The 16,969-nt window shown below is 36.6% G+C and overlaps 2 protein-coding genes across 7 annotated transcripts in view; one reads left to right on the forward strand and one right to left on the reverse strand.

Annotated features, from left to right (window-relative positions):
• The first annotated feature begins 355 nt into the window (after positions 1-355).
• On the forward strand, positions 356-16,463 carry Prg4 (proteoglycan 4). 5 transcript variants are annotated; one of them, XM_005375084.1, is made up of 13 exons: positions 356-374; positions 926-1,027; positions 3,513-3,635; positions 5,097-5,216; positions 8,150-8,296; positions 8,789-8,911; positions 10,084-12,390; positions 13,027-13,104; positions 13,771-13,907; positions 14,175-14,331; positions 14,759-14,956; positions 15,401-15,526; positions 16,248-16,463. In XM_005375084.1, the coding sequence occupies exons 2-13, from the start codon at positions 952-954 to the stop codon at positions 16,343-16,345; spliced, it is 3,690 nt and encodes a 1,229-aa protein (XP_005375141.1). In that variant the 5' UTR covers positions 356-374; positions 926-951; the 3' UTR covers positions 16,346-16,463. The 5 variants fall into 5 exon arrangements, with proteins under 5 accessions (XP_005375141.1, XP_005375142.1, XP_005375143.1 ...); XM_005375085.2 differs by lacking the exon at positions 8,789-8,911; XM_005375086.2 differs by lacking the exon at positions 3,513-3,635.
• Tpr (translocated promoter region, nuclear basket protein) overlaps positions 16,398-16,969 on the reverse strand; it is a 63,465-nt gene continuing 62,893 nt past the window's right edge. For both annotated transcript variants that reach the window (XM_005375083.2, XM_005375082.2), the window contains exon 51: positions 16,398-16,596. In XM_005375083.2, coding sequence (XP_005375140.1) covers positions 16,541-16,596 — 56 coding nt within the window. In that variant the 3' untranslated portion in view covers positions 16,398-16,540. The remainder of the gene's footprint in view (positions 16,597-16,969) is intronic.

The following is a 16,969-nucleotide window of genomic DNA, read 5'->3' on the forward strand; positions in this document are numbered from 1 at the left end:
GAGAGAGAGAGAGGGAGAGAAATACCACCATTTGACTATTTTTAAGTTGCCACTCTGATACATTAGTTACAGCCTGCCAGAATGATTTGCCATTTCAGAACAATTTGTTCATCTCACTTAGAAATTACAAATGTTTTTTCACCAATAAATCTAAATTTATTTTGTAGTAGTCATTTTTCTTAATGGAAGTTTTTTCCAGATGTTGCCTAAGTCTAGTCGTCTGGGCCTTCTTCCAATAAATGAGGAAAGTTTGATTTCATAGGTTGTCACTGTTGATTTTGTCTAACCTTTGGACTCATTGGTTCATCTTAATATATTTGCCCTGATATATAAGACCTCCAGGACATTGGAGAAATTCATCTGTTCTTTTACGGGTAAGTGTCAAAACTAACTTGCTTTGTGGAATTAAATGTGTTTTCATTGAAGGTGTTTGAAAAAGGTTTTTAAGGATACTAGTTGGAGACTTTTGAAAAGGATCGTATTTATGATGCAGCTCACCTGTTTGAAACCTATAAATTTATACTGAAAGGTAAAGAAGTTGGAACACCAACTCCACAATACTTATTAAATTTTACTGAGCTGGTAACTTTCTTTCCAAAGACAGATTTTTACCTTGCACTGTAAGTACATGCTATATTTTGAATAGAGTTTTAAAATAAGTCTGTTTTCTATTCTGGTGATTTATAAGTATTAAAATGGTCAGTAATATGATTGAAGTGGTTTGATAACTTGTTCTGCATAAGATTAAATACAGTGATCAAATATTTTCTATAGAAGTTAAGCTGATTAACTTTGAAAATCTTAGGAATGGAGTGGTTTTATTATTAAATTGCATCTTGACAAGTACTAAAACATTGTGTATAACATACATTATTTAGTGGTGAGGTTAAAAAATTGCTTTCTGATGCTTTTATTTTATCTGCAGTGAGGGTGCAGGACCTGAAAACAACCATGGAATGGAAAATACTTCCCGTTTTCTCACTGCTGCTGCTTTCTGTTTTCTTGGTTCAGCAAGTTTCATCTAAAGGTACTTTAACCATCAGAAATTCTTTCATTCTACAACTACTGCTAAACATTTGGTTAATTTTCATGATGACAAAAATAGATTTCTATAAATTTATATTTATTTGATTTGATAATTAGTACAACCTTAAAATTACATAAAACTTATGTGGTATATTCATAAGTGTTTTACAATTACCATGTTTTTCTCCTGTATTGCACAATCTTTCAAAAAGTCTTGTTTGTTCGTTTGTTTGTTTTGTTTATTTTGTAGCTCAGGGATCAAACCCAGGACCTTATACCTTAGGCAAGTACTCTATCACTCAGCTATACTCCTAGCCCGGAGGTTTTGTATAAAATACTGTAATTTTGGCACTTATCATGCCTATGATTCTCCCAAAAGTTTAAAAAACACAGACACTTGTGTGACTCAACTATATAATATCATAAAAATAACTGAAAAGAACAATATTTAAGCAGCACATAATTTTGGCTATATGTTGATAAATAAAATTAACCTTTTTACCAAATAAATTATTGATAGAAAATTCATTTTGGCATCATCATATAGATGCTGATTTCATATTTCATTTTATTAATTATGTGTTATTTCTTTCTTACAAGGATTATTCATCCAAATGTGGGTTTATACTGATATGAATGTTATTTTGTGTTATAATATTGAGCTATTCATAGTCCCAGAGTCAGTCCTGAATGAACAGCTCATTTTTACAGAATGCTACCATATACTCAGTGTGATCACCCTAGCCAGTGTCTCTAGCATTACATTTAGATGGTTTAGTACTGATAATGGCCAGCTTTAGAGTTTTGTTTTTTTCCCTTCTATATGCAAAATGTGAGAGAAGAAAAATCAAGTCTCATGGTTATTATGAAGTTTCATTTCTAAAGTAGACATTTCTGCTAAAATAACTAAAATTCTCGTGAAATCTGAGAGATAATTGCCTGCATAGACATAGTTGAAGAAGTGCTTTGCTAAGAAAAGATGGAAAAACAAGCAAATATGAATATTTAGTCAGGAATGATGATATCTCTAGTATCTCCAGATGCTTCAGGTCTCTCTCATTTTGCAAGACTTTCAGCACCAGTAAATTTCATAAACCACCTTTTCTACTCTAACATAATTAATTGTTCACTGTGTTTTATTTTCTTTTAAACAAGTAAAATTTAAATTATTTATTAAATTCAGTAGCAATGAAAATAGAACAAACACCTAATCTATGAAAATTAATTGTTCCCATAAAGATAGTTGATTTCTAATTTCAGAAATCTACCAAATGTAAAAGAACATTCTTGTGATGCTGTTTTGTCTGCTTCTCTTGCCTTCTAAACTGCTTCTCATTCTTTTTCATTATATATGATATATGTATTTATGTACATACATTATATATGCACTTTGTATGTACTGTGCACATACGTTTATTCAAAAAGTTCTGAAAGTGATCCTACTCTACTGTTTATTTGCGTATTAAGACTTTAACTTTCCTGGATTCTCTCCCTTTGAGATTTTTTTCAGTGTGTTTCATCATTCTTCCATGGACTTAGGACATTGCACCTATCAATTTCTATTCCAGACATGAATTCCATTGTTTCATACCTGTGGGTTTTTCAGGGAGGATTTTAAGGTGTCATGTATGATTTAGAAATTGTTGAAGGACAATTATGCCTTAAATATTGTTTGTTTGTCTAGAAAAACTCTAACATTTATACTCATGCTTAGATACTAGTCCAAGTGTTCTCTATTATCCCTACCAATGAAAGAGAACAAAATCTAGGAAAACCTATGCTGACATAACTAACTTGTTTTAAACTCATCATACATAATTGGTTACAAAAGTTTGGGCTTTGGAATCAGATGGATCAGAGTTCAAATTCTAGATAGGCTGTTTATTTAGGATGATCATACAACTTGCTGTCCACATAAGGGAACTTGTAAGAAAGAGTAAAATAGATCAGTACAAGTAATTAGTAGGTATTATTCAACCTATAATACATATACTTTGGAACTATTAACTAACTCTGTATCATTGAGCAAGTTATTAAAATTTCAGCATTTCAGCTCTTTTTAATCTCTCAGAGGGCTACTAATAGCCTCTGGGAAACATTTTCACAATGTTCAGACACAGTGTATGACTCAGTACAGGCACAGCAATGCTCAGTGAATGGCTGCTCATAATCACCAAAACATCAGCCTGCCTCACTATTAGCTATAGCTGCAGCTTCTCCCCCAGAACATTACTCTTTGGATTAAGCCAATACTCTGCTTGATTTTCAACAGTGTATTTATCTTCTCAATCTGATAAAGTGTCATGCTCAAGGTCACGTAAAAGATCAGCCGTATATCAGCTGGGCCTATCACCCACCACCATTCTCAGCTTTTTCCAATCAGTAAAATAGTTCCTCACCAGTCAATGAGTTTTATCCTCCTTATTAGGTCTCTCCCTTCCTAAAAGTGGTTTGGCCATGTTTACCCTAGTATTGTATAATTTTAGATCTATCAAGCTGTGCAGGGAGATGTGGGGAAGGGTATTCTAGAGATGCCACCTGCAACTGTGACTTTAATTGTCAACACTACATGGAGTGCTGCCCTGACTTCAAGAAAGTCTGCACCACAGGTAAGTCCCGAGAGCGGTGCCTCCTCTGTCAAGAAGGACTGTTCCGCAAGAGCTTTCTTTCCCTGGTGCTCATTGCTGTGCTGCTTTCCCTGTTTCACTTCTTTTGCTCCAATGCCTTTTCCTTCACTTGCATAAATGTTGCAGAACGCTGTTCCTAAGTATAGTATCAAAGGGGGTTGGGGGTGCAGAGACTGGAAATCTGCCACTTGCACAAAATTATTGACTAGTTCCAAGTGAAACTTCTTGTTTTAAATAAAGACTTAACACTGTGACTCAGGAGCTATTAATATGCAATTCTTTACCAGCAGCCAGATATATAATTGCTTAGTGATGGGGCTTTTCAATATTTCCTCAAAAAGGTTTATGGGCAATAAGAATAATCCTGTGTATTATTTGACCTTTGAGATATTTACATGTTTCTAAATTACTTGAAAAGGACAATTTTAAGGATAAAGCACTAGTATTCAATAATGAGTTTCAGTTAAAACTCAACAGAGCTGAATTTTAAATGAGGACTGAGATTTCAGTGATGATATTTTGGCTACTCTGCTACTGACACAGAAATATTTCATGTTCAATTTATGAAAATTATAATTAAAATTCTGTAAAAGTTAGCTTTGGTTTAGAATTTTCATGTGTAGCTGAAAACTGCTACATTATTGCACACTTTGGCCAAAGTAATTATTTTAAGTGGGTCTTGGGAAGCCTTGTACCTTTGGCCAGTACTTAAAATGAACAGGCCTTTTAATATCATCCACGCCAATGGGATTAGGCTACAATCTTATTATTATTATTATTATTATTTTTGTACTGAGGCTTGAACTCAGAGAATTTGCACTGAGCTATATCCCCAGAGTTTTTAAATTTTTTGAGACAGGGTCTTGGTGAATTACTAAATTATCTAGATTAGACTCAAACTTGTGATCCTCCTACCTCCCTGAATACTGAAATTATAGGCATATGCCACTGCCTGATTTCAGATTTCAGCCTGAAATCTTTCAACTCTACCTCTTTCCCCCTTTGCCATAGTAAAAAAAGTCTTTGTATTATAAATGTCTTTTGAGCCTGAAAGTGAATCATTTATATGTAGGCAGTTCTAAATAAAAACATTAAATACAAATCAATGGTATGAGAAGCAAAGAACAGAAGGATTTCATATGAAAAGTATTTCACTATTTAAACATCTTCCAGTTTTTCATCCGTACACATAAGTGACTCAGGAAGCACTGGGATGTCTTATGGCACCTTGAAAGGCACAGAATATTTCTGTGTCAGCATTTCTGACTTGGGCTGTCTCCATTTGGGATATCATCCATTTTTACTGGATGATGCACTCCACGTTCCAAATAGAAGACTTGAGAATGCAGCTTTGGTATTCTAGTCAGCTCTCAGGTGGGAAGCGGCTGCTAAATATAGGAGTATTTAGTCAATAATCCATAATGTTTGTTTTGCTCTGGGTAGAGCTTTCCTGTAAAGGCCGCTGCTTCGAGTCCTTCGCCCGAGGGAGGGAGTGTGACTGTGATGCCCAGTGCGAGAAGTATGGCAAGTGCTGTCCGGATTATGACAAATTCTGTGCGGCAGGTAAGCACCATGGTAGCAGTCTGTGCTTCTCAGGACAGCGAGATCTGCGTGCCTAACTTGGCTTGACTGATACTGTCTACCATGTGGTCCATCTCAATATTGAATGTACTAATGTACAAGCTATTCTGTAATAATTTTGTTTCATAAAGATGAAATGAAGAAGAAAAGAAGCTTCTGGCAGCTGCATCTCTTGTCTCAACCAGGCCCCGGAAGCACAAGTCAGAGGGAAAGGGCTGAATGTGTATACTCTCTTCTTCAGAGATGGTTCAATTGAAGATTAAACCAAAAGCAATTACACATCACACAATGATTTCTTGTTTCACCCTAGTGGTTCTGACTTTATGAAGTCAACTGTCCTTAGTGCTATGTATTTTTGGATCTGAATATTTCAGTATGTATTTAAGCAGAGAATTGACACAGCTTCTCCAAAAAAGTTAATTTATAAATTAGCCTATGTCTCTAAATTTGCATGTAAATGTGTCAAGAATTTAAGTGTGAACTAAATGTTCCTTTTCATTCTTACTGCACTATCCAGATACAGGTCTGTTATGATAGAGTTGATAAAAAGGATGGTCTCATTTAAAATCTGCTCTGGTCAAGTCATAAAGAAATACTCTAATTTAAATATTCCAGAATTTCCCCCAAAATATTTTTTAAAAATATTTAAACAATCGATTCCTTTACCTAAGTATTTGTTCCTAAACTCTACTTTGTTTTTTAAGAAAAGAATATTTATGGAGGTAAAAGTAAAGATAAGCAATATTTACATAATCTTATATTTTATTTAAACAAAGCTATACCTTCTGCTTCTTTAAAACAGTGGAGAGAGTAGAAAACTATCAGCAGAGCTGAGGGATATTTCTTCACTGTTCAGTGTTTTCATTAGAAAGGATTCCAAAAATAATGCAGACAACACCCTCACAATCAAAACTCCAGAGTTCAGCATTCCTGCAGCTTTCAGAAGGCCCCATCATGGGAGATACATATTTTCTCATTACCTTGGTCATTGTTTTGGCTGTGAGACAAAGAAAACCTAGGAATTAATTCTGGGCCAAGGATGGGTGAGGAGGCAAGCTGGTTAGAACGTGAGGAAGTACTGAGAGGACATTTTAAGAAGGACAGTACTTTATGCTATGAAGTGCTGCCATGCCTGAGATTTAGGTAAAATTTGGTGTAACAACGGGTGAATTGCGTCAAAGGCAATTCTGTAACTCCATTTACAGAATTCATGGAGACAGTTAGAGTCCCCACTGAAAATAAAGGAATTACCCACAGCCTTAGGACTTTATTTAAAAAGACAAAAAACTCTTGACTCTCAATCCATGGAGTTATTTCAGGATTGCTACACATACTGTTTATAGCATATCTGTGTATCTAAAAATCTTAACATTTCAAGAATTGAAGGTCTCCCAACTGCCCAAGTGCCTCCTGTTGTACCCAAAATCACTAACAAGTACATGTCAGAAATATTACTTAACTTGGGACACAGTAGTGTACTTGCATTTTTGTTGGTTGGGAGCAGAAAGAGGCTGAGGTACAGTGGTGTGGTCATGAAGACCACGGCAGTGGAGTTCTGCAGAGCTGTTGGTGGGAGCAGTAGGATGTATCACAACTCTTCTCTACCCGGAGTCCCCACTGCTCTGTCTTCTTGTCTTTCAAATGGCTTCTCCCTTTCTTCTGGTTTAGTGATTAAAAAATAGTGTTCCATGTCTTCATGTCTAGAGATGAAAAGGAATCGGATGGTTAAGAATAGACACATCACACTACTAACAGTTGTTTATTGGGAAGGGGAACACTCTGAGGGAAAGCATACATGCAAATGTGAAATTTGCAGAATAATATTCATGCACACCTTTCATAATGAAAGGTAAATTGGTATCATTTGATTTCAATACATATTAAATTAGAGAAAATATATATTTTTGTTTTCTGGCTGTAGTGGAGCTTGGACTGAGAGGCATGCACATGCTTTGCAAACACTCTACCATTGAATTACATAGCCAGCCCTTTTTAAAATGCTATAAATGTATGTATGTATGTATTTATTTATTTTGGGTGTACTGAGAATTATTTTGGGTGTTTTGTTTTTTTTTTTAAAAGACAAAGTCTCATTTATGCAGCCCCAGCTAGCCTTGAACTCACAGCAATCCTCCTGCTTCAGTCCCCAATGCTGGGATGACAGGGCTGTGCCACCATGCCTGGCCAGGTGCTAAGGATTGAATCTAGGGTGATACACATTTGATGAAAGTTCTACATCACTAAGTTGCATCCCCAGCCCCTTTTGAAATTTTATTTTGAGACAAGGTTTCACTAAGTTGTTCAGGCTAAGCTGGAACTTGCAACCCTCCTTAGGCTTTAGTTACCTAAGTAGGTGGGATTACAGACATGCATAATGATCCCTAGCTGATATTCTTTGAGAAAGGGTCAGAAATATATAATTATTATACTTTTCTGTTCAAAAGCATGAATATCCCGCCATCCAAATGAAGTATTATTTTTTATAATCATGCAAATGTGGCTGAACAGATGAAGCTCATAGACTCAAGTATGTTTTAAGTAGGCAAACACCTTCAGAAATCATCTTGAATAAACATCTCAATTTGCAGACAAGGAAATGAAATTCAAAAGAGGTTAGTCTATTGGCCTAAAGTTAAAATGGTAAAAAACATTCAGGCATGGGACAGGAATTTAAACCTTCTGTTTCCTCAGACTTTGCTCCCTGCTGTAACTTACATACTACAATTTGAAAATCAGTGTTTTATAGCAGTGGATCCTTAGAATTAATTGGTTTGGGGTTGTGTTGGGCTAGAGCCTTCCTGCACTGGCTTTCCCTAGCATCGACTCTTCAAACTGGATGCATCTGTGCTTTCCACAGTTAGCAGTGCTGATAAATATAAACCAGATGTTAACCGAACTGTCTTGCTTGGCCTCAGTGCATAATCCCACATCACCACCTTCAAAGACTGCACCTCCGCCTGCAAGAGCATCTCAAACCATCAAATCAACCACCAAGCGTTCACCCAAATCACCAAAAAAGAAGAAGACTAAGAAAGTTATAGAATCAGAGGAAATAACAGAAGGTAGGAAGATGGCAGATGCAACTACAGATTTCTTAGATGAAATTCCCTGTAGCTGAACTACCTATATGAGTATTCTCAGCGGGTAACCTTATAAATCATGAAAGGCTCATTACATTTTTGACTTACCTTAGGTCAAAGTTTAAGCCAAAGAATATCTCAGGTGTTTGTAGTCTTTATTTACCACATTCAGCATGGGTCTAGGCATGTAAAAGACAAAATCAAAATAACTTACAATTTTCTTTGCAGAGCAGTTGGATTCTGTGAGATATTTTGGCAGATGTGGGAAAGCCAAGTGTTTTATTGCTAGTGTGTGTGAGAAGCTCAGGTGCCTTGCCTTTAACTGAAAAATTCAAAAGGCATTTGATCATATTACCAATAAAATAAAGACAGAACACAAGATATCTGTAGATCAGTTGTCATCAATTCTTAATGTATTGGGAGTGGCATTTTTAATCACAGTTGGTGTGATCAAACTTTTTATTTGATTTATAGAACATTCTGTTTCTGAAAACCAGGAGTCTTCCTCCTCCTCTTCTTCTTCTTCCTCAACTATTCGGAAAATCAAGTCTTCCAAAAATTCAGCTGCTAATAAAGAATTACAGAAGAAACCCAAAGGTTTGAGCATTGATAAAGATCAAAGACTATTATCAATGCCACATTAATAATTTTTAAAAATAATGCATTTTGGTAGAATGATTTGAGAGTATCACATTATTTGAGGGTGGTACATAACTTTATAGAATTCATTTAGAAAGGACCAAATGAATACTTTCCATAGGAAATAAGTGTCAAGATGCTAAGAAGCCACTGTTGAAAAAAGGATAGGAACAGGTTGACAAGAGTGACTATTGTTTATGTTCTACTGTGGCTCCTGACTACCTGATCATTTTGCTTTCTTCCTCTTCCACTATCTTCACTGGGTTTTCATTTTTCCTTCCCCAGCTTTATTTTGTTTAACACTTATACGGTACTTTAAATGTTTTACAAATATTAATCCATTAAATTCTTATAAGCCTCCCTGGAATTATTGCACATATTTTATAAACCTTTATTATTTCCCTAATAAATTATGAGTGGATTTTTGAAGAATTCTCTTTCCTAGATGTTTGATGTCCTCTGAAGCAGATTCTCCAGCTGAATAGCCAGATACTGAATCTTTTGTCATTCAAGATTATATACAATAGCAATATATTCGTTTAATAAATGGTATTTATCTGTGAAGTGCCCTTTGGGCTTTGAAGCTCAAGCAGGGGCAAGCCATCATGGGAAATCTATTTTAATGGTCTTTTTGATGCCCTGGCATCCTAATGTTCTGCCAGTCCTAGACTGTCATGTTTAGCTGGGCAGAGGACAGACAGCACCTAACAGCTGTAAGGTAGCTGGTGTGGTGAAACTAAAATGTTGGCACCAGGTTTCCAGGAAGAAGGGGCAGCCCTGAGTGGTGAGGGGAAGGAGGATGGAGAAAGTGAGACATGAAGAACATTCCTATAAAAAGATGAATTAGTGTTATTGATCATTTGGAGAGTTCAAAGTTGCCACTGGCTACCAAGTGCAGTACAGTATTAACTGTTTAGGGTTTTACCTGTGCATTTAATATGTTATCTCACTCAGTCCTGAAAGATGCTTGAGTATTTAGTTTTATAATAAAATCAATGGACACATTAAAGGCTAGCAATCTGCCTAGATATACACAACTAGTGATAAAGATGACTTTATCAGTGATAAAGATGAGATCTTTATGTCACTACAAAGCTATTAAAAATAATGATGTGTTATTTTTTTCCTAGTAAAAGATAATAAGAAAAGAACTCCTAAAAAGGAACCTGCCCCAGAGCCACCAGCTGTCGATGAAAATGGAAGCGGACAGGACAGTGGTGACTCTAAGCTCACCCCAGCTCCTGACATTGCTACCACCCAACGCAATAAAGTAACCACATCTCCCAAGAGTACAACGGTAAAATCAACAACTCCTAAACCCAGTCTCCCATCTACTCCTGATACATCCAAGAAAACACCTCCATCAGACAAGGAAGAGAGAACTGTTGAAACTAAAGAGTCTACTGAAACAAATAAAGAGACTTCCGCTAGTGCAAAAGAAAAGACGACTTCAGCCAAAGAAACACGGAGCTCAGAGAAAACATCTGCCAAAGATTCTGTACCCACACCTGAAGTTCCTGCTAAACCTACACCCAAAGCTGAAACTACAACCAAAGCTTCTGTTGTGACCACTCCCAATAAACCTAGCCCCACAACACTCAAGGCATCAACTCCTACCACCTCCAAGGAAGCTGCACCCACTACCACGAAGCCGGTACCCACTACCACCAAGGAACCAGCTCCTTCCACGCCTAAGAAGCCTATACCTACCAACCCCCAAGAACCAGCTCCCACTACCCCTAAGAAGCCTGTACCCATTACTACCAAGGAACCAACTCCCACCACCCCGAAGAAGCCTACACCTACCACCCCCCCAGAAACAGTTCCCACCACCCCTAAGGGGCCTATACCCATCACTACCAAGGAACCAGCTCCCACCAACCCTGAAGAGCCTGTACCCATCACTACCACCAAAGAACCAGCTTCTACCACCCCCAAGCAACCTGCTCCTACCCCCCCAGAGAAGCCTTTACCCACTACCATCACCACCACCAAGGAACCAGTTCCCACCGCTCCTAAGAAGCCTGTAATCACGACCACCAAGGAACCAGCTCCCACCACCACCTCCACCACCAAGGAACCAGCTCCCACCACTCCTAAGGAGCCTGTACCCTCGACCACCAAGGAACCAGCTCCCACCACTCCTAAGGAGCCTGTACCCTTGACCAACAAGGAGCCAGCTCCCACCACTCCTAAGGAGCCTGTACCCATGACCACCAAGGAACCAGCTCCCACCACCCCCAAGGAGGCTGTCCCCACTGCCCCCAAGGAACACACTCCTACCACTCCCAAGGAACCATCTCCCACTATTCCCAAGGAGCTTGTAACCATCACCATGAAGGAACCAGCTCCTACACCCCCAAAGGAGGCTGTATCTACCACTCCCAAGGCAACAGTTCCTACCACCCCTAAGGAGCCTGTACCTACTGCCACCAAAAAGCCTACACCCACAACCACCAAGGAACCAGCTCCCACCACTCCCAAGGAATCTGCACCCAGTACTCCCCAAAAGCCATCACCCACTACATTTAAAGAGCCAGTCCCCACTACCCCTGAGGAGCCTGCCCCAACTACTCATAAGACATCAGCTCCAACCACTACCGTGAAGCCTCCCACCACCCCGAAGACATCTGTTGAAGTAACTCCTGAGTTTTCTTTAGAACCAACACCAAAAGCTCTTAACGAAAGTCCCAAGGAGCCTGCCTTACCACCCACCAAGACTACTGCAGTGACCAAACCTGAAATGACCACAACAGCTAAAGATAAAACAACAGAAAAAGAAATACATCCTACACCTGGAATGGATGCACTTCAGATCACAACAAAAGAGACAGCAGCTACAGCAGAAGAAAAGACTGAATCCAAAATAGCAACTACCACCATGCAAGTAACATCTACAGCTCAAGATACTACATCATCCAAAATTACTACTTTGAAAGCAACAACTTTTGCACCCAAAGTAACTACAACTGAAGAGAGTATGAACAAGCCTGAGGAAACAACCATTGGACCAAAAGATGTACCTACTAATCCCAAAGCAACAACTCCAAAACCCCAGAAGCCAACCAAAGCACCCAAAAAGCCTTCTACGAAAAACCCAGCCAAAACACCCAAAAAACCTTCTACTAAAAAGCCAAGCATACCCAGAGTGAAAAAACCAAAGACAACACCAACTCCCCCAAAGACGACACCAAAGTCTGAATTAAACCCTACCTCTTTGGCAAAATTCATGATCCAAACCACCACTAGTCCTAATCAAACTCCAAATCCAGAAATAGTTGAAGAAAATCCAAAGAACGAAGATGCATTTGGTACTGAAGGAGAAAAACCTCACGTGATCCTCAGGACCCCAGTGTTAACACCTATCATTATTGCAGGAACTGATCACTTAGTGAGACCAGCCTATCCAGGAACGGGCGTCAATTCCATGCTTTCAGGTAATATCAGGTACTTTCATTTTAAAACTGATGTTAATTTCTCCCTATTGTAACCAGAATGCTCTGACTTAGTATCACTCTACTGAGATACATTATCTAGAACCCAACTTTGCTAATATGTGAAGTTTTACAGCTGTCCTCTAAGCAAGCAGAGGAGTAAGTATAGTAAGCATATTTAACTTTCAGACAACCGAGCAGTAACGCACGGTTAAGCATTTAGTTTAGCTATCTGTAAGAAGCAGAGATGGTCTATAGAATATCAAAAAAAAAAAAAATTTAGTTGGGAATCTACCCTTAAAAGAAAGTATAAGGCAAAGTTTTATTCTTATTTCTTTTTCCAAACCAATCAAAAAAGCAAAGACTAAAAACAGCATTTTAAATGTACAAAAAGTGGGTAACTTACATTGAGAGCAAAACAACTTGGCCCATTCAGATTTTTTTATTTAATATTTTTGAATAGTATCACCTTTAGGTAAGATGGAATTTTGAAATATATCAACTCTTTTTCATCTCTAAAATGTAAATGCTTCAAATTGTGCCCTTCCAGAGCTTAACAAGATAAACAGGAAACAATCCTATGAGAGGAGGTGAAAAGCACATTTTCTTATTGTGTTCTCCATTTTTTATTTGTTTTAGATGAGACCAATTTATGCAATGGTAAGCCAGTAGACGGACTGACCACTTTGTACAATGGGACATTAGTTGCATTTCGAGGTGAGCGACATATATACTTTCGTTTCTTCCTATTATTTTGTTCTGGTGTTTATGAGAACCAAACTCATGGGAGATAGCTAGTGTGGGTTGAACTTTCTGGAGGGGAACTTGATGAACAAATCTATCTCACACTCTGAGAACCTAAAACTTATTACCAAAATATTGGGCAAACAAAATGAGACACATTATAATAAGACAAAGATCTTGAACTACTCAATTGTGTATTCAAGGTGCTAGCCTCAGAAAATGACAATGGCAGATATTTCACATAAATTCTCTGCAGATTCTGCTAATACAGTCTTTACATTTAATCTGAGCAGAAATCATACACAGTAGAGGCTAACTATATCTTAGTAGTTATTAAATTATAATTCTTTAATTCTAAAAGATAAAGACATTGAAATCCAGAGAGAATTGATTTTCCTGTTACATTACATAGTGAAAAGGCTTTTACTAGAGGAGCTAGAAAACTATTTGGTTATGCTAAACTTCATACTTGAGACATATCTGTTCAGAAATATTCAGTCTCTTCTGCATCTGTTATTTCCATCTTCTTAACATATTCAATCCATTCTTTATAATAACCATTACAAGATTTTCATTCTGGTTTCTTTGGGACTGAGTTTCAGTATTTGGCTTGTAGGCTGACATAAATCTTTATTTTAGGTCATTATTTCTGGATGCTAAATCCATTCAGCCCACCATCTCCAGCTCGAAGAATCACTGAAGTTTGGGGTATTCCGTCCCCTATTGACACTGTTTTTACTAGATGCAACTGTGAAGGAAAAACTTTCTTCTTTAAGGTAACAAAAATACTTTTAAGAGTGAAATCAGAAAATAGTAACCATAAACTACAACAAAAATCACCCAACTCCCAATTTAGTAGTGTCTCCATATCTTCATGAACATTTTATCAGCAAACTGACTCTTATTTTGGTATCATGAATGGCCCGCTTACTCGGACATTTAACTAAGCTAACACTTTCTCCCTATACTTAAGTGTACAAATGATTTCTGATTTTTTTTTTTCACCAAAGCTGTCAACATCATTTTCTCTTTTCAATTGTCAGGATTCACAGTACTGGCGCTTCACCAATGATATAAAGGATCCAGGGTATCCTAAATTAATTGTTAAAGGATTTGGAGGGCTATCGGGAAAAGTAGTAGCAGCCCTTTCAATAGCTAAACACAAGAACAGACCTGAATCTGTGTATTTTTTCAAGAGAGGTATGTATTATATAACCGACAAAGTTACAAAAAATTATAATGATCTTTATTCAATATTTTCATTTATTACTGAATCTACTGTCAAAAGGTACCTTTTATGACTAGAATCAAGTACTTCAACAAAAAGTGAGGGCAGTTAAGTGTTTAAATCTTCTGACATGCTTATCACTTCATCCATGTTAAAGCCTTGATGTAGTCATCACTTATTTTCAGTTAAATATATAACTATGCAATTTGTTGGATTTATTCATTCAACATGTATTCCAAGGTCTAATGGTTATTTTGATAATACTCTCATGTATAGCCATCAATTGTATCTGAACTTATTTTTCAAAACATTCTAATAATTTCCTTCAGGTTTTTTCATATTTGCTGAGTGGATAAACGCAAATTTTCACATTCTGTGTGATTTTCTAATATGTATCAGGTGGCAATATTCAGCAGTATACATATAAACAGGAGCCCGTCACAAAGTGCACTGGAAGAAGGCCTGCTATAAATTACTCAGTGTACGGAGAAGCGGCACAGGTTAGGAGACGTCGTTTTGAACGGGCTGTAGGACCTGCTCAAACACACACCATCAGAATTCACTATTCTCCTGCCAGAGTCGCTTATCAAGACAAAGGTAATATCTTAATTGCATTAAAAATTCCTACAAAGTAGATGTGATATATTCTCATAAAGGCTTATTAAGCATAAATACTGACCAAATAGCCAAGTAGTTTAAATTTATTGATGCAAATCAATTTGCCTTAGTGAATAACTAAAGATCAAATCTTTTTCTTTGTGGGTAGGAAAAGCAGTTCTTTAAGGGTGCTAATAACATTATTTACCAAGTTCCTCTTCCCCAAAGCAATGTAAAACAAATCCCAAACCCTCAAAATAGTCCAGAAAGGTAGGCACAGTGCTACCTCACAGGGCAAAAACTGAGACACAGAGATTAACTCACCTAAGTAATGGAGGTATTTAGTGAAAGAAACTGAGATTAAAATCCAGGTTTGTCTAGCTCTTTCCAAGATTGTGAATTGCCTTTTAATTTGATAGCTTTTATTAAAAATGTCATCTACAGGTTTCCTCCATAATGAAGTTAAACTGAGTACAATGTGGAGAGGATTTCCAGATGTGGTTACCTCAGCTATAACACTGCCCAACATTAGAAGGCCTGATGGCTATGATTACTATGCCTTTTCCAAAGGTAAGTTACTAGATAGAATCGTAATAGCTTCCTGAGTTGATCTCATGTGTGAAAGTATGAATATAATTAAAGCAAAAATGCCAAGCACAATGGTAACTAAAGGTAATGAGTTCAACTATAATACTTATTTTAACAGCTGTGAAGGGATAGTTTTTCACTTAAAATTCAATTAAACTGGAGAGGACTGCAAGTCAATTCTACCTTTCATATTATGATACAACAAATAAATACTTGGGTAAAACTGTTCTTGAAAACAGTATTTTCCCTCTATCACTTGAGTCACTGAACAGAAGCCATGTGTGTCTTTGCATAGCCCACAGGGTCAGAAAGACCGTAAATTTCACTCTCCAGGATACTTCTCTATGAAAAGCCCAGGGATCTAATTTATTCTGCCTCTAATACAGTATGAATGACACCAGAATGTATTTTTAAAAATCCTAAGTGAATTATTTTCAGAATAACTTGGTTACTGTACAATTTTTTTTATTGTTTGGTTATTCTAAACTTTTCAAACAAGAGAGTTGAGTCTAATTTTACACAAAGATGTTGAAAGTGGAGTCCATCAAGACAATCTTTTTTGACAGAAAGTTCAAAATTAATAAAAACATTTCTGCTATAAAAATGCTAAATTATCTTTGAATATATTAATCAACTCAAATTGTTTCTGAGTTCAAATGTTTTGTTTCCTTTTAAATAAAACAATGACTTCTCTTCCATTCAGATCGATACTATAACATCGATGTGCCTAGTAGAACAGCGAGAGCAATTACTACTCGTTCTGGACAGACTCTCTCCAAAGTCTGGTACAACTGTCCTTAGACTGATGAACAAAGAAGAGTCAACTAAGTAAAATAAAGAAGAGACAATAAAGTTTGACACTGAAATACTTTTATTAATAAAGAATGTTGAGATGAACATACCAATTTAAATACAAAAATGTTTTTCAACTTGATGATCATTACACTAAAACAGATCTGACAATCTTATTCACAGCTATCATAGTTTACAGATCATTTAATTAATATTTCCTCTATTTATCCCTCCTCTTCCTCCCACCGCATGGCTTACACCTGTAAGAGACCAAAAGGAAGAATGATTTATAACATGAAATATCTGAACATAATAGATATAAAGCTGTTACTTATTCTATGTGCTCAATGGAAATCATTACAATAATTGGACTAATATTTTTATGATATGAATATAATCTAATAATGACATCAGAAAACCTGGAAATGTTAAAATTTTACATTTTAAACTAGTATAACAAAGTCACAAAGCTTCATTCTGTCATATAAAATTTACTGTTAAAAATAAATTACAATGAACATATAGCACTATTAACATTTCAGATTTTTCAAATATTTGGATTTAAGAAAGAAATCAAAGTATAAGCCTGTATTCATTATATATGTATGGTATACAGATTTCCGTAAGAAGCTT

This window comes from Chinchilla lanigera, unplaced genomic scaffold, assembly GCF_000276665.1.
Source record: "Chinchilla lanigera isolate Chin_1 unplaced genomic scaffold, ChiLan1.0 scaffold00005, whole genome shotgun sequence".
Taxonomy (NCBI): Eukaryota; Metazoa; Chordata; class Mammalia; order Rodentia; family Chinchillidae; genus Chinchilla; species Chinchilla lanigera.

Bases quoted from the DNA above. Each gene is read 5' to 3' on its own strand.
- Prg4 (XM_005375084.1), top strand. From the start codon at position 952: ATGGAATGGAAAATACTTCCCGTTTTCTCACTGCTGCTGCTTTCTGTT. The intron at 1,028-3,512 runs GTACTTTAACCA...GTATAATTTTAG, and splicing joins TCAGCAAGTTTCATCTAAAG to ATCTATCAAGCTGTGCAGGG. The intron at 14,332-14,758 runs GTATGTATTATA...AATATGTATCAG, and splicing joins TGTGTATTTTTTCAAGAGAG to GTGGCAATATTCAGCAGTAT.